At 40.2% G+C, this 23,085-nt stretch overlaps 2 protein-coding genes and 1 long non-coding RNA gene across 4 annotated transcripts in view; 2 read left to right on the top strand and 1 right to left on the bottom strand.

Moving 5' to 3' along the window:
* The window catches only part of clstn2a (calsyntenin 2a), a 71,828-nt gene extending 62,545 nt beyond the window's left edge, over positions 1–9,283 (top strand). For both annotated transcript variants that reach the window (XM_083541694.1, XM_083541695.1), the window contains 9 exons: positions 1,569–1,731; positions 2,963–3,129; positions 3,213–3,361; positions 3,469–3,677; positions 4,559–4,726; positions 5,133–5,278; positions 5,470–5,590; positions 5,732–5,919; positions 7,642–9,283. In XM_083541694.1, coding sequence (XP_083397820.1) covers positions 1,569–1,731; positions 2,963–3,129; positions 3,213–3,361; positions 3,469–3,677; positions 4,559–4,726; positions 5,133–5,278; positions 5,470–5,590; positions 5,732–5,919; positions 7,642–7,860 — 1,530 coding nt within the window. In that variant the 3' untranslated portion in view covers positions 7,861–9,283. The remainder of the gene's footprint in view (positions 1–1,568; positions 1,732–2,962; positions 3,130–3,212; positions 3,362–3,468; positions 3,678–4,558; positions 4,727–5,132; positions 5,279–5,469; positions 5,591–5,731; positions 5,920–7,641) is intronic.
* LOC310726413 overlaps positions 1–22,074 on the bottom strand; it is a 77,376-nt gene extending 55,302 nt beyond the window's left edge. The window contains exons 1-2 of the long non-coding RNA XR_014533748.1: positions 21,885–22,074; positions 2,956–3,074 (exon numbers count right to left, since the gene is read on the bottom strand). This is a non-coding gene — a long non-coding RNA (uncharacterized lncRNA). The remainder of the gene's footprint in view (positions 1–2,955; positions 3,075–21,884) is intronic.
* Positions 14,140–16,336, top strand: LOC310726374 (retinol-binding protein 2-like). Its single transcript, XM_083541895.1, has 5 exons — positions 14,140–14,161; positions 14,308–14,466; positions 14,551–14,729; positions 16,054–16,155; positions 16,250–16,336. Exons 1-5 carry the CDS (start codon positions 14,146–14,148, stop codon positions 16,301–16,303), a joined length of 510 nt encoding a protein of 169 aa, XP_083398021.1. The 5' UTR covers positions 14,140–14,145; the 3' UTR covers positions 16,304–16,336.
* Positions 22,075–23,085: the final 1,011 nt, after the last annotated feature.

A 23,085-nucleotide genomic window follows, 5' to 3' on the forward strand; every position in this document is an offset into this window, starting at 1 on the left:
GCAAACACATGCAACCTTGACAAGGCGAAAACCAAAGATGCTGCAAATGCATTACTCAGTGCTGTTTAATAGTTTGCTATTATTAGTTATTTCTATTATTCCTTTCAAGGCCACATTTGCCGTTTCTATTGAATCTGTAAAAAAGCACTTTGCGAGAACTGCACGGTGCCAATCAATAAAAGTCTTAGCTGCCAGTGCATAATATTAATATCAACACTACACAATGATTCTTTGTTATGGAGGCATGCAGGGTTTGAGGTTTGATTTGTATTCCAGCTCACACGTCTTGTCATGGTTTCGTTTCTAGTTGGCTATAAAGGTCACAGGCAGAAAGGACCTCAGAAGAGCTTGTAAACAAAGAACGGTGTTTAACCAAAATAAATTAAGGCTAGTCAAAATAAACTGTGGTTCTGTAGTGTTGCAGTCTGATTTAAACCACAAACTACCTACTTTTAAAAATCGACAATTAACAGGTGGCCACAACCAGGTAACAAACAAGGACTAGAAGACACACATGAGATGTGTCACTATAGATACATACATGATGCCAAAGAAACACTAACCCTACCTAGCTAGGATATTGTAGCAACGTTTAAAGAGCAAACCTGCTTCTAGATCAGGGGTGTCAACCTTAATTTCACAGGGGGCCAAAACTCAAAGCACACTTTAGGTCGTGGGCCAAAAACATTTATTGAACACACTAAAACTAAATGTTTTTTTTTTTTTTTTTTTTACATAAATATGAATTAAAAAAAAGACAGGAATATTATTCCAGAATAAATGAACTTAAACTTTAAATAACTTTTTATTTTGCTCTCCATAAAAATATCTCCTGTCAAACACCAGACGTTTCACACCTTCATCATGCAGCTCTTCAGAAGCTCTCCCTGGGTAAATGTTGGCTGATTTGGCTTTGATTTCTCCTCTGCCACAATAAAACTTGCTTTCACACCAGCTTCACTTTGTGATTTTGCTCTGTTGAAATGTCAGCTTCTTCTTTAACTCTTCTACTATCTGGATCTTCTGTTCTGCATTCATGTTTTTCATCTTAGCCTGATGTTTTGTCTTGTAGTTCCGTCTTAGATTTAATTCCTTAATTACAGCCAAATTCGCTCCACAAATGAGACACAGTGTCAAACATCTACTCAGAATCCCATCGGTTTTGAAAGGCTCTGTTTTCAGAATCCACTTTTCTCTTCACCATTGTGAGGGGCTTCAATGGGGTTAAATACATCAACAGAAGCTCGACTTGATTGATGCTGGAATGTTCCCAGGTAGTCTAGTGTTCGATAAGGCAGCTGAAGCGCTGCATTATGGGATATGTAGTTTGTGTGTTATCAGCGCTTCATATCGCAGGGCCATTAATAACAATAATAATAGATCTATATAAAATTATCTTGCGGGCCAGATAGAATTGTACATTGGGCCAGATGTGGCCCTTGTGCCTTAAGTTTGACACATATGTTCTAGATGCATCCTTTACTACACTATCTGACCGAATATCGATATCATGTGCTTTCTCTTTTAATGCTAATTATCTACTTACATTCTCTCTATTCTCTGCACAGATCTGTGATAAAGAGTGGCACTACTACGTGATTAACGTGGCGTTTCCCGCCGTTACCCTTTTTGTTGACGGAGTGACCTACGACCCCTACCTAGTGACAGACGACTGGCCCATCCATCCCTTAACAATTGATGTGCAGCTGACAGTCGGTGCCTGTTGGCAAGGTAAGACAGATGGATAACATATTTATAGATATTAGTGTTACCATACAAGGTATTAATAGGCCTGTACTATGAATAACTCGGATTAAATGTAGATGCTATTTTTGGAACCTGGAACCTAGTTTTTTTTATTTGTATTATTATTTAAGAGCCGATGGCTACAAACCATAAGGAGCCATAAAACAAAAGCCTGATTAGTTTCATTATTCTGAAATGAGGCTCATCTGTTGTTCTTTCTATTTCGCCTCCGGTGGTGATTATTGCGATTCCCCAAGACAGGATTCAAAGGAATCGAATGGTTCACTCACTAGCATACCACAATAGATCACGTTTAAGCTCTATTAAGCCACATTATAGAACCTTTCTGGCTGTTAGCATGTGAGATTGCTTTAGCAGTCAACGTAATGGTAACTGGATTTTTCAAGGTTGAGCCAATCGAGATCGCTGTTAAAGAAAGTCATGCATTCTACTGATGCCATTCTGGAAGCAAATAAGTAAGCACTAAAAGGCATAGGGTGTACAACAATAGAACAGGAAGAATGGTATTCGGCACAACTACATGTTTTGTTTTCATTTGTTTATGTAAATAGTTGAGCATTCGGAGCCATTTTATTATTGAAAAGGGTAGCATTATAGACTGAGCATGTTTTGCTGGAATGATTGTCAGAGCTGTTGTTGGTAATAAAAATAAACACCTCCTGACCAATCCGATCTGAGAATTTAACAGCGCCTAGACTTGGCCATTATTTCATTAGCATTTCATTCTGTCAAAACTGCTAATGTGCTGCACTAGCAAACAGGCATAAGTGGGCAATTTAGTTCTTTATATTCCAATTACTCAATTAGCAATTGTTTGGGGCTAGGTATTCATTTTTATGCTTGTCTTTCAGCAGTCTGGAATCCCAAGCCAGAAGAAATTGCTAGTAAATCATAACAGATATAGTAGACTGTCCTTTTTTAAGAAACCTGAGGGTTTTTTTGCTGCTTTCTTGGGCTCAGATAACAATCAAATGGCAATATATGTCAGAGAAATGATCAGTGGGCCAAGAGAGAGGGCAGATTAGAACGTTCTCTGGACGCTTGTGTCAGCAGGTTGGAAAAGGAAAATAAATAGAGAAAGGCCTTTAACCCACTCATACATTTAGTCAGTTAACACAGGTGGTGCTGGCTTATTGGAGTTGTGTTGTATGCTGCTTTTATTTTTTTTTGTTGACCGTGTTGTGACACCTGGCAGGAGGAGAGGTGATGACTCCTCGCTTCACGCAGTACTTCCGCGGAAGTCTCTCAGGACTCACTATCCGTCCTGGGAAGATCGAGACTCAGAAGGTCATCTCCTGTTTGCAGGCCTGTAAGGAAGGTTTAGACATTAACTCGATGGAGAGCCTAGGGAATGGCATCAAGGTACATGCATACACAAACAGATTTTACACAAGCAGGAATTATTTAACACGTTGCCCCCCCCTGAATTTCGTTCTCCATTTCAGTTTCATTTCAACCCAGCCCAGTCAGTGCTAGTGATGGAAAGCGATGATCTGGAGAACGTTAACTCAGCCATGGAAAAGGTCTCTTATATTAACTCGAGGCAGTTCCCTACTCCGGGCCTGCGCACACTACGTGTATCCACGACCATTCAGTGAGTGCTTTGTTAGGAGAAAATGAATCGACATCTTTTTCCAATGGGAACAATGCCCTCAAATGCAAGTCTTTATCAAAGGTTTCTTTTGTGCCTGTCTCTTCCAGATGTTTTGGCGAGGACCAGTGTATATCCATTCCAGACATAAAGGCAGGGGTGATGGTGCTGGTGCCAAGCGAGCCACAGATCAGCATCACAGGCACCGAGCATGTAACAAAACCTGCAGCTGAGCTACAAACCCCTCTTGGGGTGCCACTCTTCAAAGAGATTCGTATCATCAGTACGGTTACCAGGAGCGACACGACATTCAACTTGGGTAACGCTGCTCTTTCACATACACCAATATACACCAACATACCAATATACACCAACAGTTTGTTGTCAAGTGTTCATTACGTGGCTGCTTGAAAATTGACTAACAAAGTAATTTGTTTCTTATTTGAGCCCTCTCCTGAGAAAAGTGTTACACTTTTGAACACAGCCTAAACATCACAAGTTCACCTCACAAAGATGCCACATCCATCTCTGGCTAGGAGCTTAGAAAGCAAAAATGGAGCAAGTTATATTCCGAGGGATTGCATACACTATGTCTCACATCAATCTTTAACACATTTGACAGCAGTAGGCTCAATAAAGGGAAAGAGTTGTGACTCTACCGCGTTCTTATTTCTGCATAAATCACATGATCCTATCGGTTGGTTATTGTAACATTGACTTTTTGCTTGACACGTTTACCATTGTTCATTCTTCGTACACATACACAAACCTTCTGGACCGTTGGAAACTGTTATTTTGCCGAGTTTGGGGAGCGTGCTGATGTGATAGAAACACTAAATTACAGTTATTACCTGTGCGATAGAAACATGACTGAAGAAACGTTCTGTGATGCTTAGGAAATAAATTCTTTTTTGAAAATAAGGGATATCTTTTGTACCCTACTATGTCAAGTGTACTTGGTATATTGAATGCACTGTGCCCGTTATTATAGGAGCAATAGATCACTGACATTGCATTCATACTACACAACAGCTCAGTCGTTGGTCATATACAGTATATATGGGGCAGTTGGAGATTGCATTTCAACAGTTTATTATCAATATCATAAACAATGGACAAGATGCTTCTATATAATAGATAATAAAAATGGCCAGGGTGTAGCTTGAAGTTACCTAATATACATCTGTGTACTCTATGTAGGTCACAGACCTGGAATTCTGGAGGTAATGCACAACCTTGATTACTGTGATGTGTTGGTCATCGGGGAGGAGCTGAATCCAGAGCATGAGAGTCTGGAGATCCATCACAGCTCCCTATTGGGGAAACACCTCGACGCCACTAATTCCACCTCTGGCATCTCTATTTACGGTATCTGTCTTAGTGCTGCTCATTGATCTGCATTACATTGAGTCGTTATCATCATAAACACCCAATTTTGACTTGTTCATTTTAATACCAGTGTATTAAATGAATATTAATACAAAGTGATCCTTTGTGAAGAATTAAATCTCGAAGGGAACCAACCCCACTCCCTAGTCATGCTCACTAATCACTACATTTACAATTATTGCATTCGGGAGACTTATCCAGAACAACTTACCAGTCCCAATTCCCCCATACCTTCAACTTGTAGCAGCCATATATTCTTGTTTAAAAATAACACTCATATCACCCTGTGCGACGCCACGTTTTGTTTTTTTTTGTCTGGCTGAAAACAATTCAGGAGGTGGCTTGTCACTGACTGATGGTGTGTGTGTGTGTGTGTGTGTCTCAGGTGTGGACTCCATGGCAAATTATGAGCTGGCTATCCAGCAGGTGAGGTACCGCAACTGGCAGCCGACCAGCCTGTCAGAGAGAAGGTTCAGGCTCAGCTGCTCCGAGCTCAATGGCCGCTACACCAGCAACAACTTTAACCTAGAGGTCAGAGATTGCATTTTGGAATGCAGAATGAAGTGTGTGTGTGTGCCCTTTTTTGTTGTTTTCTTCATCCATTTTGACAGTTTAATTGACACCTTCTTTAACGACAATGTCAGACAAGATTACAGTGAAGGATATTTTGAGCTGTTGAACATTTTGCAAATTTCAGCTGTTTTTTTTTTTTTACCTTTCAGCTACGAATAGTTCATAATGTAAAAACTGTGGAGCATGTAAATCAAATGGCTGTCAAATCCCCGTTTATGATACCAATCCATCATCCACTGGTCATCCACTCCAACTCGAAATACATGTCGGGTAAGGATTCCACCAACCAGCTTCTTAACCATTGAGTCAGTAGAGAGTTTTGACATTGTTTCTGCAGACTACTGATTTTTTGGATACGTTAATGTCATAATATTTTAATTTGTCACTTTGGTCTTGTGTGTACATTCGCAGAGACATCTGCAGCAGCGACAGTAATGATAGTGATGAGTATCACTGCCCTGGTGGTCATCATGGTGCTGGGCATCTACCGCTTTCACATGGTCTATCTCGAAGGCCTAAAAGAGAAGGACGATGAATCGAAGGAGCCAGAAATAGTCTGGGATGACACAAATGTCACCATTACTGTCAATCCTATGGAGGTAACTTACACACTTGCTTCATTAGCCCATCCAGTAAGCGTTATTGCAGGGGTAGAAGCAGACAGTTTGAACAACGGATAGTTTTTCCTGCGGGTCTCAAGGACACATAACACTTAATTTTTAAGTCTATAAAGGGAAACTCCTTGTATTGCAGTAATAATTTGGAAATTCCTTCTCCATTTGGCCAAAGCAGTTTCCTTTGTTTTCCTTGCTCAGTACCAGTAGCAAAGTACTCACATTGTGACCCAGTGTGGTCACATGCTCATTCACTTTCCCTTTTTGTCCTTCATATTGCCAGAATGCCCATCCTTTCAATACACTCAGTAATTGCTTGCCTTTGGTCTTTTACTATTCTCTGCTTTCTGACTATACAGTCGCATAGAGATAAAATTTAATTGATTCACTGAAAGCGCTCGGGGTTTACAATGCCATTTTTTTAAATTACACAATCGATGGAATGATTGTTTTCCACCTCTGTAACTTGATAACATCAGATCATTGGCTACTAAGCACAACCTGTGCAGAGTATCATTTACAGTTCAACCATCAACAGTTGGCAAACAATGGGGTCCACCCCACAGATGTTCGACAAGTTAACTGACTATAGAATATAGTATTGTATAGTATATTGCTAACTAAAGCAAACAGCAATAAAAAAAAGTGGACCAGCGTGACCAGCTGGATCTGCAACCCGAAATTTACAAGCTGACCACTTCCACATTAGTGTGAAGCAATGCCATGGTGATTTGTTTTTTCATGGCACAAAATTGCAAGCAAATCCGAGGTGGCAGAATAAGCTCTGGCACTGGACAGATGCACGCCAATCCAAGAACCGAGAGTTAGCAAATTGCTCAAGATGGGCCAAATCGCAATCGGCCAAATCTATAAATATACGCCTTGCCACTACCAGAATGTTATGGATGGCACTGCAGCATAATCCAACGGTGTTGTTGATGATCCCATTCTGACAAAACAGTACATGATATGGGCACGATATCTGTTGATGGCATTACTAAAGGGCTCCCTATACAATTTGCCAGTCATGGACAGGGCAGAGACAAAAAGTGTCTTTTGGCCAGGATCTATTGCTGGCATTACTAATGTATACCCTCTGCCAGCCAGACTACAAACCTTAAAATTATAAGCCCCGGAAATGAGAGCAATTCCGTGGCATCAGTGGCACGATTGCAAGGAATCATTTGCACTTTTCAGAATCTGTCTGCTCCATTTATGCACCAACTTTGTGCAGGGAAGCGACTTTTTTTGTGAGTTGGCTGAAAGTGTCTCTTTCTAAATGTACCACAGAAGTGTGTGTGGGAGAAACTGAAAGCCTGAGATAGGCAGTTCGCCCCTTATGAACAAAGGGAAGGTGTCTTGTTCAGTATAGTATGCAAGTATACAAATTTTTAGAGGTAATGATCAGCTTGAATTGTCCATAGTAGGAAGGGAATTATTGGTATTGGTACATAGCAAGGACGCAAGCAAGAATTCTCCACTAAGTCCCCGGAAAACCAACTGGGTGGCACAGATTGCAAGGAGGTAAAACCACAACTACACATAGTACACAACTACTCAGTAGTCTATTTAACGCCACAAAACACCATCTTAGGCATTTCTGTTTAGCAAGCAAGAATGGATTTCCATTAGCCTCGTACTTTTGATTCAGAACTGAAAGCTGTATGAACTTAGACATGTCTCTCTCTCTCGTTTTCTGCGAAACAGAATATCGAGGGCCGACAGACTGCTGAGGACATCGAGGAGGAGTATCCTGAGAAAGACGATGAATGCATTGAAGAGGAGGAGGAGGAGGACGACGACGACGATGAGCTGGCTCGGAATCTGTCCAGTGCAGACTCGGATGAAAGCGAAGGGGAGGAGCACACAAAACTCGAGAGAGGAAGAGTGAAGGGCAAACTAGTGTGGGATGAGTCCACCTATTAACATCCCTCCTCAACTCATACACTCAGGACACACACACACACACACACAAACAAAAAAAAAAATCTGAAATTGCTGCCTGAAAATCTTAGATTATTTAACTGACCCACCAAGAATTTTCGTTTTGCCGACACCCACCTGACGTGTTGTCTAATCCGCTAATCTGGCTAGCGATGGAACTGCACCCACACACCCATCTTTAAAGTTCCTGTACCCTTTGTTTAAGGAGCTTAAATCAGTCTAGGAAAAAACAAGACTTGTCCACGTTTTTACAGGTTACATAAATATGAATATGCACTGACACACACACAAAAAAAAAGCGAAAACCAGCACTGCTGGGGGAGTTTTTGTTTTTGAACATGTTACATGTCTTAATGTCTCAACATGTGGTTAATGGTTATTTTCCTTAACGCCAGCTTACAGAACACTTTGTTTTTTTTTTGTCTAGCAAATAACACTGGAAAATTTATTTTTAATGTCAAATATTTTCAAATGTTTTTACCACGATTATAAATAGACTTTGGTTTACACGTTCTAACGAAAGCACATAGAAATGCATATCGTCTTTCGCCGTCTCGTCGAATTCCGTTCAAATTGTACTCGTAGAAAGGTTGGCGGTACAATTTTATAATGCCTGTACACTGTAAATAGAAAGCTGTCGAGTAGAATGCATCCTTTCCAGCCTGTCACCTTGTTTTGTGCCCACATTTGCTTGTCATGGAAAAAAAAAAACCATTGATTATTAGTGTCTGTCTGACATCTGTCTTTTTCACATAAAAAAGAGCAGGAATGGTAAAATCATGAGGTGTCATTATTTTCTTTCCTCAATTCAACTTCGATATAAAGAAAAAAAAACATATAAATTGGAGGTTTGCCCTTTTACCATCTGGTTAAAAATATCAGTTGTGTAAAAACAGCCCCACTTCATGTTTAGTAATGAGCTCTGTATCCCGTTTATCCCTAAAGCCTTGTGTAAATTCAGGAAATATTTTCAAAGGGGGTAGGGGGGGTTTGTGCAAATTAGGGCTTTGTGCTATTTTTTTGCCGATTTATTAAAACGTCACCTGAGAAAGGCTTGTTTAACTATATATAAGTAATAGGATCAAAATGAAGATGGATGTTCATGTAGTCATTCTGCTGTAGCTGGAAAATTGCTTGTTGTTCCTGCTATGTGACCTAAGCTAGAAAGAGGTTCATCGTTTGCCCCTTCCGCACTGTTTTAAATGTACCTGTGGTCACCATTTTCCTCGTCCGCCACGTGCTCGTGATACCGCCGTCGTGAGATATTCCACCGCGCCCTCGATTGTCCCGTGTGCACCATTGTTTGATATCTTGAACGAATCTGTTTGTTTTTGTAAATGGTTCGAGTTTCTCCGATGGTCGCTACGGAACGTTCTGACCAATAAAGACATTTCTTTACAATAAACGAGTGTGTCTTTACCGTTTTTTCTTTTTCAATCCAGGGACTTGATGTGAAATGTGAACTGGCTTTACTCTGAGACTTTTCTTGAATCGAGTTAATATTAGAAGGCATTGAATCGAACGGAGAAATCGCAGACTCGTGCTGTGTGCTGCAGATTGTCTGGATGGTGCCTATGGAGGAAGAGATGGAGTCATTTAAAACTAGTTCCAGAACACCCAGAACCCAGAGGCCAGCAGCAGGAAATGAATCTTTCGGAAAGGGGTAGAAAGATGGTTTTTCGACAGGAGCTCTATCACACAGGGCTCCGAATAATCCATAGGACCAAACCGAAATGGGGCCCAGCATGCAGCAAGGCAGTGGAGCAATCCATGCTCTGTATGGAACCGAAAAATAAATAAATAAATTAGCAAACACAAGCAAGTGGCGCATTCAGGGTTTTTTTTTTTTTTTTGGCTTCTGTTCTTTCAACTACCAATTGCAAGCACTTAGATTTTGCTAGAACAAAATGGACATTTTTTTGCTTCACTAGATGGTTATATGACTATATTTAGCATAGGGCCATGCATCTACACCATACACCCAGGCCTTCAATGGTGTCCTACCTGAGCTAATCCACCTCTTAATACAGTCATTATGATGCCATGGCTATAGAAACCAATCAATATTATACCGAAACACAGTATAAGGAGTACTGCATCACGGAAAGGAATCTCATACAGCGGGAAACAATGCCGTTACAAAAGCAAGAAATCCAGTGAACACAATTCAACAAGTCTCCTTTCACTGCAACCTCGGCTGCAACACCCGCATACATCATCTCCATCAGAAGCATCGATATTAACCACAATAAATAACCCTGGGTTTTCTGTGCATTTCTGTAAATTTTCAGATTTCTGACCATATGATCAACGGATGTGATAATGGCGACGTGATTGGACGCCTTCTACTTTAGATGGCTATAGAGTGGCCAGATAAAACCAAATTGTTGTACGGGTAAATATTGTGAACGCAAACTGTCTCAAATCTAAATTAAAAAAAAAAAAACTATATCGAGCCCTTTCCACAATGTAGACATTGATATTTTGAATATTAATAAACTTCAGTCGCCAACTACAGCCCAAAACACAGAAGCATCACAGAGACCAAACTCCGGGCTGATTACGATTGCTTGCCAGATGACACTGCACCATCAGATCCAGAACCAGCTGGCTTTGGGATAGCTTTCACCCTAAGGCCATCAAGCTGCCGAATAGCGAGTGCACTAGCATGTGGTTCGCACATACCTCTATAGCAGTGGTCCCCAACCCCTGGGCTGCGGACCGGCACCGGTCCGTGGGTCAATTGGTACCGGGCCACCCAGAAATTTATTATCTGATTGTGAACAATGTTTTATTGTGGAAAATGACCAGATTTTCTCCGCCATATCTGTCTATGACTCACTCTTGATGCATGTCAAGATGCCTTGGTCACATGTTTTACCTCCATCCACTACCTTCTTAAAGGGGATCCGCTAAGACATAATACATTACCCCTAAATTGAAAGCCCCCAAGCGAGCAAAATGAACAAAAAACAACACAGTGGATTCACGTTTATTATTGTATTTAGGAAATACCAGTTTTTATGGTCGTATCATTTAATGTTTTTGTATTTATCTGCCACACCTCAAAGGCCGGTCCGTGAAAATATTGTCCGACGTTAAACCAGTCCGTGGCGCAAAAAAGGTTGGGGGCCGCTGCTCTAAAGCACATAACTCCATGCACATTCCCAACCACATCCTATTAACCCTGTGCAAAGTGACCATCCAATGCTTTTTTCCCACCTTGTGCTATAGTTATGTGAATGGAGTACCATCACACTACCAATGGACAGTCATCCTTTACATGTTGTATATAATCAATCGAATATGCATGCAGTATATTAGCAATGAGGGCCTGTACATCCAAGAGTTGAATTAATACCTGGCCAAGCATAATGCGAATTGACAATGTGAACCAAAGGGTCGGTTTACGCATTCAGAATGCAGGTAGAGAGCATTTATTCATTAGGGATTAATGCTGGGGCGGATGCGATTCGCATATTGATGTATAGCCAAAGATACGATATATTAAAAGGACACATATGGAGCAGCTACCGATGTGACGCGATCCGATTTCCATTCGATTCAACGCAATGCGACTCGGTGCAATATGATGCAATGGAAACAAATATATATATAATGCTATGCATTTCAATATGGTACAGTTCCCTTTTGTTCTTTGATTCAGACAAACAGCAAATCGTTAACATTTAAACTGCCTTCTGTCTTTAAACGCACTGCCCTTTCACAAACAGGCCTTTGTAACGCAAAGCGAATACAACCAGACATTCTTTTCCTGTTCCGTCTCCATGAAGATGCAGCTCTACCTCTGCCATGTTAATCTGTATTCTATGCGACTCTCGGGACACGCCTCGGTCTCGTTGCGATATGTCATTCACGTAGTGGCAACGGTGCCGAGAGAACTTATTGGTCACTTTTTCACTAAATAATGAAAAAAAATATCTACTACTAATGCCAACACCTACTAAAAATTATACGTAAAATATAATAAAAATTCACACATGGACATGGATTTTTTTATTTTTTTTTTATGCAAATATTCTGCAAATGAAACCTAAGAAGGTGGTGATGTGCAGCATCTGGCAGACGCTCCTATAAAGAGTGACTAACAATTTATCTTATTTATACCCTTAAGGAATTGAGGGTATAAGACATATCGCAACGAGACCAAGGCAACGAGACCGAGGCCTTGCTCGGTCCTCGGCCTTGCTCAAGGGCCCTTCAGGGGCAGCTTGGTGGTGTTGGGATTTAGATTTTCCAAACAGAATTCCAGGTCCTACTGACCTACCACTTCCCTACAACACACTGCATGGAAGGCTATTTAGCTTTATTTAGCTAGGTTTAAGCAAAAAAAAAAAAAAAAAAAAAAGGTAGAGTAAATTGGTAAAGAGAAATGTATCTTTTTGTTATTTTCAACATATTTTTTGTCTTCCTTGTATCTTTGTATTAAATGTACCACTCTATTATATACCCGCATGGGTGCTGCCAGTTTAGGACACGGACGGAAAATTAGCTTCATGAAATTGCATTGCACTGATCTCTGATAACCTGGCCAGGAGTTGCACTGCTTTCGTCTGGCTAGAAAGTCACGCCGCGTCGGCGTCGCTTTGTTCTCGTGGCGCAGACAGACACGCCATCATCTCCTTGCTAAAGGGCAGGCTTTGTTCGCATTTATTCTATAGGTTCGGCTGGAAATGGCCTGTGAAATTGCTTTCTGGGCCCGAGTTAATAACCGACTGCTGTGTCGTCCGTGCAAGTGGGCATTGTCAAAATAATCCCCCATTCATATTCAGCAACCACTAGTCAGGGCCTGCACTGAATCTGGAGTTTATCTGGACTTAGTGTTCTCATGAACACTAAGTCGTGCCTTGGACTGGATAGACAGCGAGCATCAGAGCTCACGCATAATTGCTGAATTTACTTGCGGCTGTACGGCGGCATAATGCAGAATTTTTTTATTCGCGTCTGGAATTGATTTTATTTTTCCGGGATTGAGATCCATTTTTATTGGAGACTGATACTGTTGGATCTTTAGCTGATCACCTGGTCATTGGTGCTTCAATGGGTTTTTCTACTGTTTCTGAAAAGATGCACTCGTTTGGTTGCCACAAACTAAAAGCTAGACATTGCTGACCCCTAGTGTTCATTTATTTTTTAACATCTTTAAGCTTAAAAAAAAAGATCCATTTGATTTGTTTAAAATTTGCCTTTCTGTAACATTGAACAATCCCAGGTAACCATTAGCAAGAAAATAAAAAAATAAAAAAATAAATAAATAAAACTGGCAGGAAGAAACAGGACAGGGCTTTGATTAACAGCTTTAGCTACTAAAATATATTATTAATTGATCAAAATCTATCAATAATCTCTCTAGTAGAGGTCAACTGAATGGAATTGAATAAAACCTTTAGCTCGTTTGGATCGTATTAATCCATCAATTAAAAGCGAATTACATCAACCGATACTTTAGAAAATGGATAATGGAAAGGAGGAAAAAAAAAAAAAAACACAAACACACACCATGTAAAATAGTATTGTTTATCTAGTAATTCCAAAAAATAAAAAAACAACCAATACTGAAAACGAAATGTGTTAAATAAAATAAATATCTTAATTGATCTTAATTAAATAAAAAATTTTAATTAATAAGTTATAAATAATAAATATAATACAGTGCTCTCCGTGCAGCGTGCAGTCTCGTGTGTAAAAACAAACAGCACACGGATTCAGTGATTCACCTCTAGAGGCCGCTCTTATAATAACAGCAGACCCGAAGCCAGAAAAATCTTTATGAATTTTTGCCGATAGCTCATAGTTCCCGCGCTTGACTATAAGTGGCGATTAATTGGCAAAACTCGAATCGCTCTAACTTTGTAGTACCCAATTTTGTAATAATTGTGAGACTTTTTTGCTTTGTGTTGTGCCATCTGCCAATAAGGTTTTCCTATCACAAGTCATTATCTCTGCATATGCAATGTTGTCTTTATAAATGATCAAAGAATTAGCGAAAAAAAAAAAGAAAAAAAAAAAAGAAAAGTTGAGTCGTTTAAATGCTATGGGTCAACCTCAAGTATCCCAAGTATCCTGCCGAGTACCAAGAAGCAAATGAAGAACCAAAAAAAAAAAAAAGAATGACCCTTGGAGAAATCCACAAGGTATGTTGGGAGACTCTAGCAGAAAAAAACCTATCTGGTCTAAAAGAACTGCTTGGCTCTGGTACAAAATTCTACATTTGGAAAAAAAAACCAATGCACTCCTCAACTCAGAATGAAGCCTGATGGCGGTAACACCACTGACTAGATGTTGAAATTTTATAAACATTGTGTCTGCTGCCGAAAAATTCACTATTTAATAGAAGTCTATTCCGTTGGCTGGACTGTGCCTCATTTTGGCTTCTCTCCCATTGCTCTTCTTTCTTATCTTTAACAGTGAACAATTCGACTCGCTCCAGTATAAAGTCCTGGGAACAGCATGCCCTCTTACATTCGGCCCAAAGTTCATCGCCCACCACCACCATGCCTGTGGATTTCAACGGGACGTGGGTTCTGGAGAAAAATGACAACTTTGAGGAATATATGAAAATTCTCAGTAAGCCTGAACGACTTGGTTATGGGGTGCGTTATGAATTCTTTTCTTGTCCACATGATGCTTGCAAAAAGTTTTGTTTTGCAGACATTGACTTGGTCATACGCAAGATCGCCGTCCACTTGTCTCAAACCAAAGTTATTATCCAGGAGGGAGACGATCTTACGATAAAGACGCTCAGCACCTTCAGGAACTATGAGGTCAGCTTGAAGATCGGGAAGGAGTTCGAGGAGTATACCAAAGGACTTGACAACAGAATGCTTAAGGTAGGAGTAATTATTTAAACCATTTTTTTTTATACCTCAGACCTTTGGATTCACTCTGACGCAGTCTAAGCTTGACATATAACTCACTATAGATGTGAACAAAATTATTGGCACCCCTTCACGAATACGAGCTCACATTTTTACTTACTCAATAACTTGACAGATATTGTTTATTCCGTGTTCTTTTTTTTTTCTGTGCTTCAACAGAATATTTGTAATAATCAAAACGTAACAATCGATTGAACCAAATTGAACCTTCACCACCTTTAGAGTCGACTTTTCATAAGCATGCTAGGGCTGAAGCTATCGAGTAAACGAGGATTTTTACGGATTATTGCATAGGTCGGCGAAAAAAAATAAGATGGGCCTCTTAAAATGAACGAGTAATTTGTTCCCTTTTTAGAAAAATTTACATGTTAGTGCTGCAGTTGTATACAAGAATATCTTTGAAAACTAAACAAATTTAGTGCATTCAATTAAATAAATAAATAAATAAATAAATAAATAAATAAATAAATAAATAAATAAATAAATAAATAAATTAATTAATTAATTAATTTGTTGTTCGCCGGAGGTTTGAAGCTGTTGGTGTGTGAACGAAGCTCCTCTGCTTCATCCGTCTTGTTCCGTCTCCTCCAGAGCTAATTGTTCAACAGAGTTCTCTCCAGGGATCTGAGGCTCAGTTTGGTACCATGCGATTCTGTTGATTGGAGCCCATTTCATTTTCAATGTGTAAAGCTTTCAGGCACTACATTGCACAAAGGGTTAAAAGGCATTGCTCAAAGGCCCCCAAAAGTGGCAGCTTGGTGATACCGGGGCTTGAACCTCCAACCTTCTGAGTCTTAACCAATGTCCTACCACCTCACCAAGGAACATGGAAATAGCCACAAAAACGTATCATTTGTGTGAGCAGAGGTTCAAAGCCACATCCATCCATGAGAGCAAAACAGGCAATTTCAAGCACAGTGACAATGAACCGATCATAGTGTCTGATTTTTGTGTATGCAGAAGGTGGCAGATAGTCTGGATTGTATGATGATCTTGTGTGCGGGCTCAGAATCAGAGTGCCTTGGAAACATCATGGCTTAGCATTAGACTTTTAGACCAAGTCAAAGCAATTCAAATTTCATATTCCTTTTTAGCTACAATGAATGATTCCTAAAACCTATTCCTCCCTTTAAATAATGGAAAAGCACACTTTTTTCTATTCATTCTTTGCCCATACATTAATGAATTCTTCTAAACAACCAAGGTAGATAAATTTGTGGGCTTGTTATTGGTAAAATGTAAATTTTGTAATTTTTTGGCGCCATTGTGCCAACAGACTTTGGTCAGCTGGGAGGGCGACACATTGGTGTGCACGCAAAAGGGAGAAAAGGCCAACCGCGGATGGAAGCATTGGTTAGAAGGAGATAAGCTACATTTGGTGAGATTTTTTTCCAGCAATTACAGAATCATAATGCATAGCACCGTCAATCTAATAGTATCTCAAACAACCTTTTTTATTTTTTTTTTTGCAGGAGCTGTATTGCGAAGATGTCGTCTGCCATCAAGTGTTCAACAGAAAGCAATAACTACTTAATGGGCAATAAAACCTTTTAAATAAATGTATACATGGTCGTATGTATAATAGTAAACATTATGAAGCATGCATATTGCACTATAAGGTATAAACCACAAACAGCCCTCAGTCATGTGCAATTTTTGGCCATTCATAGATTCAAAGTTTGGGCACTTCTGGTATGAACATTCAATGTCATGTATGTGATTTACCACAAGGTGGCAGCAGAAAACACTCATGAATGTCACCTGGAAAGACAGGAACGCCACAGACAAGTGAGGCCAAATCCAGATTTTGCTCCAATGAAGGTTCCAGTTTTATTGATATATTGTATTACATAGAAACAGAAATAGCAATAACATAAATGGCAGACTTGTTACAGCTTTATTGTGATCTTCCAACTAACAAAATATCCAGTGAACTGGGAATATTCTACATAAAAATCCTACAACACCCTGATTGCATAAGTCTGGGCACCACATTCAAAATGTGTCCTGTGGGTAAACGGCAGTCACTTGCCATCAATTACGGAGATTCGGATCAACACCAGAGTAAAGTCAGCTATTGTTAGAATATTTGCTTGAATGTTTGCAACCAAGAGCCATGGGTACCAATCAGGAGAGGGATAGAAAAGAATATCAAAGGCACTAAATGTACTATAGAACACTGTCAAAAGCATTAATATGCAGAGAAAATGTGGCACCACAGAAACATTGCAAAGATCAAGTCCGGGCCGTGAGGTAGAGGGGGGCAAGATGGAAGCCGTTCCTTTCGAAAGAAGAACATTCAAGCTCTTCTAAATTACGCCAAAAGATTCATTTAGTCACCCCGAACTATGTGGGGGAAAATGTTATGAGCTGATAAGAGAAGTTGAACATTTCAGCCATAATTCTAAAAAGGTATGTTTTTGGCCAATATGCATCATCATTCGAGGAACATTCTCTTCCGCTAGATAGGCAAAAACGAATAGCTCCAAATACAGAGCTATTTTCGCAACAACTAAAGAACTTCTGTCCTTCTTCAAAAAAGGTGAAAACGAAGAGGCCCTTGCCAGTGTCCCGAAGCGGTAATCAAAATCAAGAAAGACATGGGAATGTCCAACATATGAAATTTGAAGGAACTTGAACTTTGTTTCACAAACTTACACAAAGTATTAGTTGGGGGGGTTTGCAGACTTGTGCAAGGTTTTATTTATTTTTATTTTATTTTTAATGTTCCCCAATAATTCATTTTACATGGATTATTATTTAAAAAAGTATTAAATTATCATTATTATATTATATTTATTATTATAACAAAGTATTAGATTGGAGGGTTTTGCAGACTTGTGCAAGGTTTTGTTTATTTATTTTTATATTCTTCAATTATTATTTTTTTCTCTCTGGAAATAGTGCGCGAGAGCAGACTTGGTGAGTGAAATAGCGATTATATTTCAATAAACAAACAAACAAACAATGCAGTAGTGGAGACAGGAAGCAGCACAGCTAGCGAATTAGCTACATCCGGGACACACCGGGGTGCCATATAGCCACAGACAGTAGAATAATGCTAATGCATTCCTTTGGTCTTTGCTATTCGGAATTAATTAGTACATTTAATTAAACATTTTTCTATCATTTCATTTATGACCATCTACCGCCAGGGAATGAACTCAACCTGGTAGCTTGCTAGCGAGCAGGCGACATAACGTATAGGACATAGGGGAATAATAATGCGGTCATTTAGACCCCGTAATAATAATATTCATAATCATCATATTAATAATAATAGAGGTCTAAATTATTAACAGTCCCCTTTTCAATAGAGGACACATGGGATTTGGTAGTCTATTATTATTATTATTATTATTATATTGCTGTCTTTAAGAACATTCTAACCTTTCATTTGGCCAAAAGAAATAATAATAAATAAATATATAAATAAATAAAAACATCATGATGGACTGTTGATTATATACACTATATTTCCAAAAGTATTGGGTCACTTGGTCATAAGTACGGCATGTGATTTTTGAGCGTCGCCTTCCACATTTAGTCTCAGTTGTCTTTTATAATTCCCTCCACTATTCTGGGAAGATGTTCCACTAGATTTTGGAGTGAGCTTATCGATATTTGTGTTCATCACCCACAAGTGTATTATGAAAGGCAGGTACTGATGTAGATGAGGAGACCTGGGGTGCAGTCAGCGTTCACATTCATCCCAAAGGTTTTCAGTAGGGATACAGCAGACCACTCAAGATCTTCCTCTCCAAAGCATGTAAACCAGATCTTCAAGGAGCTCACTTTGTGCACAAGGGCATTGCCATGCTGGAACAGGTTTGGGTTTCCAAGTTCAAGTGAATGAAAATTGTTTTAAAGCGCATCTAAAGACGTCCTGTACAATTGAGTGCCTCCAGTTTTGTGGTAACAGTTTGAAGAAGAATCTCATAGCAGGAAAGATCAGGTGACCCAATACTTTTGGAAATATATAGTGTAAAATATGTCAATTGATTCAAATATTAAATCGCAATTAATCCATGATTGTCATGAGTTAACTCGTAATTAATTCTTCTCTGTTCTAAATGTACCTGAAATTAATCATTTTCAGGTTTTTAATACTCTAATCAACATGCGCATGGACAAATATAAATGCTTTATGCAAATGTATGTTTATTAATTAGTAAAACCATCCTCGACATGGAGCACGAAGACCAAATATTGTCAATGGATTAAAGTAATTAGGGTGTTTTAAATGGCGGAAATCATCAGGACACCAAAGGGAACTTTTGCAAATGTTTCCACACGGACGGTTTTAACTGCCGGATTTTTGCTTTAGTAATGCCATTCACTCTGGCTGAACAAGATACCCGTCTTTTATACTGCATTTCTGTATAATGATGATGGGTTCTTTAGCCGTAGCGTCGTAATGATGGTATTAAGAGGTTGACGTTCATAGGTCCTACACCATGGCGAGATGTGCTGTTCAAGCTATTTTGAAGAAGCACAACAAAACGGGCAGTGTCGAGGACAGCGGACGCAGCGGTCGGCCAAGGAAACTTAACAGAGCAAATGAAATATACGTGAGAAGACGTCCAGCAGCGCCATCAGCGAAGAACTGGCGGAAACCAGCGGGACCCAGGTACATCCGTCTACTGTCCTGAGAAGTCTGGCCAGAAATGGTATTTACGGAAGAACTGTGGCCAAAAATCCATACCTCAGACTCAGAAACACGACTAAGCGAAAACATAGAAAAAATGGCAGCGAGTCAAAATGTAAAATATTTGTCTGAAGCAGCAGGCAGGTGAGGGTTTTTTTTTTTTTTTCCACCAGTTACTGTCATATTTCATTACATACATCCTTTTATAACATTTATATATGTTTTGCAGGAGCTGTATTACGAAGATGTTGTCTGTCAACGAGTGTAAAACAGAAAGCAAAAACATACACATAGCGGCCAATAAAAAGACATTGCAGTAAATGGATACATGGTCATATCGATCATATTAAACAATATGAAGCATGCATACTGCACTAGAGACTCTGTGATGGCCATACTAGGGCCTGTCATGCCATATATCAGAGTAGTGGGGGAACAGGAACAAAATAACACTCAACAAACAAATATGGGGAGATCGAAGCAGTGGTACACAGACAGGAAGAAATGTCAGCTGTTTGGAAAGAGCGCCATATTGTCGCCACTATGAAGCCAAGCACTCTTCAGCTTTCTCAAAGTGTGTTGTCGAGAACATTTCATAAAATATTTACTTTCTGCTCTCAAAGATTCTTTGATTTTTGGCCAATTTATAGATAGCAGAAAGTTTTGGGCACCTCTGGTATAGACTAAGCATTGAGTGTCATGTATGTGATTAACCACAAGGTGGCAGCAGACATTAACGAATAAAACCAAATCCAGAATTTTTGCCAGTATGGTGATTATTTCAGACCCGGTGGAGATTTTTGAATAACTTAAAATCAAAGTGTTTATATAGATATATTTTAGAAATGCCAGAACTGCGAGATACATAGACCAACCTGTTCCTCCATCTCCCTTAGCCATCAACCCACCTTCCACTCCCTCCCCCCCTCAACCCCATCCCTCTCCTCCCACCCTCAACCAACCTGTTCCTCCATCTCCCTCAGCCCTCAACCCACCTTCCACTCCCTCCCCCCTCAACCCCACCCCTCTCCTCCCACCCTCCCTGTTCCTCCATCTCCCTCAGCCCTCAACCCACCTTCCACCCCCTCCCCCCCAACCCACCTCCACCTCCTCCCACCCTCAACCAACCTGTTCCTCCATCTTCCTTAGCCCTCAACCCACCTCCACCTCCTCCCACCCTCAACCAAACTGTTCCTCCATCTCCCTCAGCCCTCAACACCCCTCGACCCCCTCCCTCTCTTTTCCCCTCACACCTCAACCCACCTCCCTCTCCTCCCACCCTAACCCACCTCCCTCTCCTCCCACCCTCAACCAACCTCTTGCTTCATCTCCCTCAGCCCTCAACCCACCTTCCATTCTCTCCCCAACCCACCTCTCTCTCCTCCCACCCTCAACCAACCTTCCCCCCCTCAACCCTATCCTTCTCCTCCCACCCTCAACCAACCTGTTCCTCCATCTCCCTCAGCCCTCAACCCACCCTCCACTCCCTTCCCCCTCAACCCACCTCCACCTCCTCCCACCCTCAACCAACCTCTTCCTTCATCTCTCTCAGCCCTCAAATTCCCCCCCCCCCCCTTCGACCACCCCCTTCTCCTTTCCCCTCCCACCTCAACCCATCTCCCTCTACTCCCACCCTAACCCACCTCCCTCTCCTCCCACCCTCAACCAACCTCTTCCTCCAACTCTCTCAGCCCTCAACCCCCCCTTGACCCCCTCCCTCTCTTTTCCCCTCCCACCCTAACCCACCTCCCTCTCCTCCCACCCTCAACCCACCTCCCTCCAACAACCAACCTCTTCCTTCATCTCCCTCAGCCCTCAACCCACCTTCCATTCTCTCCCCAACCCACCTCTCTCTGTTCCCACCCTTAACCAACCCCCCCCACCCCTAAACCCCATCCTTTACCTCCCACCCTCAACCAACCTCTTCCTCCATCTCCCTCAGCCCACCTTCCACTTCCTCTCCATTCCCCTGAATCCCCTCTTCTTCCATCCCCTCCTTCTTTTTTTCCCTCAACTCCTCCTTCCATCTTCTTTGCCTCATAGTAAGTCACCTGCAACGTCCTTTACATACATTAATTAGTCCAAATAAAATTCCCTATTTAATGTTCTAACAATTAAAATAACAAAAATCACATTTTAAACAATTTCATTCAAATTAACACATTCAATAAAATATATTTTCTTACACCCAGTTCATGTGCTGATTCACACCTCAGCTATGCTCCACTGGAAATCACACAAACATTTTTCTAAAAGTCCACATTATCTCCTACAAAGTACAAACAAACTGCACCACCATATTAATGCTGAAGTCAAGCAAGAAAGGTGCAGAAAATAAAGAATATTAGCGCATAGTTTACATTTTTTGTGTGTAGAAACCTAAAATTGATCAAATATAATAAAATATAGTAAAATAAAATTTATTCTAATGCTATAAAAAAAATCAAGATGTCACTCACCTCTTCATCCCGCCATCCAAGTAAGTTTGCCTCACACGGGTTGTGTCTTATTCCACACACTAGTGTACTATGGAGTGCGTTCAAAGTAGTTTCGTAACGAGTTTCTTCTGCTCACTTGTAGGAAGGGAAGTGCGGATTGAGATGCGCTCCACCCTAACCACGTGGGGCTAGATTCTCGATGGTGATTGGCCAAAATCTATCCATTAATAAGTGCGAATAAAGCGCCAATATTATAAATATATTATAGTTATTTATCCACGTATTTAATAATATAAAATTTTAAACTATCCAAAATGAAGTATACGTGTATAGTGCTTTTTTTTGTATGCTCTTTTTGAACCTTCAAAATTATACAAAAACAAAAAGACATTTATTTAGTCATGCAATATGATTATTTTATTATTATTATTATTTTTTATATATAACATGTTTGGTCCCCTACATAATTCCTAAAAGGCCATGCATTATAATATTTTTCTTTCTTGTTTTCTTGTGATCACGACTTAATTTTCTCACGATCGCCAGTTTTGCGATTTCTATTTCAATTTTGCTCGTAATCTCGACGTAAAAGTTGTTTTCACGTGACTGGACATTTTAAAAACGCTCAAAGTGGTTTAATGCGAAGACAGTGTTTAAAAACCAAAAAAAAACAAAAAAAACTCGATAAACACGTGGATAATAAAGCACACCATGTACAGACGAGCAGTTCGGTTACGTTCGGCCTTTTAAAAACGCTGTTCCCTCGTGATCATTTTCTCATGTTCTCGACATAACAGCCATCGTTTCCTCGTGATCAGTACTGATTTTTTCTGTGCATTCGGCACAAGAGCAAGCCCTGGGGGTGTCTCCCACAAAAGGTTATTCAAGACAATTCATTTTTATTTGAATAGCGCTTTAAACAATGAACATTGTCTCAAAGTGGCTTTACACAGATAATGTAGTGATAAAGAATGAATAAGATGTACAAGTGGAACTTTGTCCCTGATGAACGAGCCGGTGGCAACTGTGGCACGGAAAAACTACCTGACATGGCATAACAGAGAACCTTGAGAGGAACCAGACTCAAGAGGGAACCCGTCCTCATCTGGGTTGCACTGAATGTCCATTTATAGCAGATAAACGATGTTGCGGGGTACAGTGATGGTTATCAGAAGAAAACTGTAGTCCGGAATCAGTGTATCAGACTGATCAGACTGTTGAT

This window comes from Silurus aristotelis, assembly GCF_946808225.1.
Source record: "Silurus aristotelis genome assembly, chromosome: 5".
Classification (NCBI taxonomy): Eukaryota; Metazoa; Chordata; class Actinopteri; order Siluriformes; family Siluridae; genus Silurus; species Silurus aristotelis.

What these genes read in the sequence shown, in the direction of transcription:
- LOC310726374 (XM_083541895.1), top strand. An exon ending in TTGACAACAGAATGCTTAAG is followed by an intron (nt 14,730 to 16,053) that starts GTAGGAGTAATT and finishes TTGTGCCAACAG; the next exon opens with ACTTTGGTCAGCTGGGAGGG. An exon ending in AAGGAGATAAGCTACATTTG is followed by an intron (nt 16,156 to 16,249) that starts GTGAGATTTTTT and finishes TTTTTTTTGCAG; the next exon opens with GAGCTGTATTGCGAAGATGT.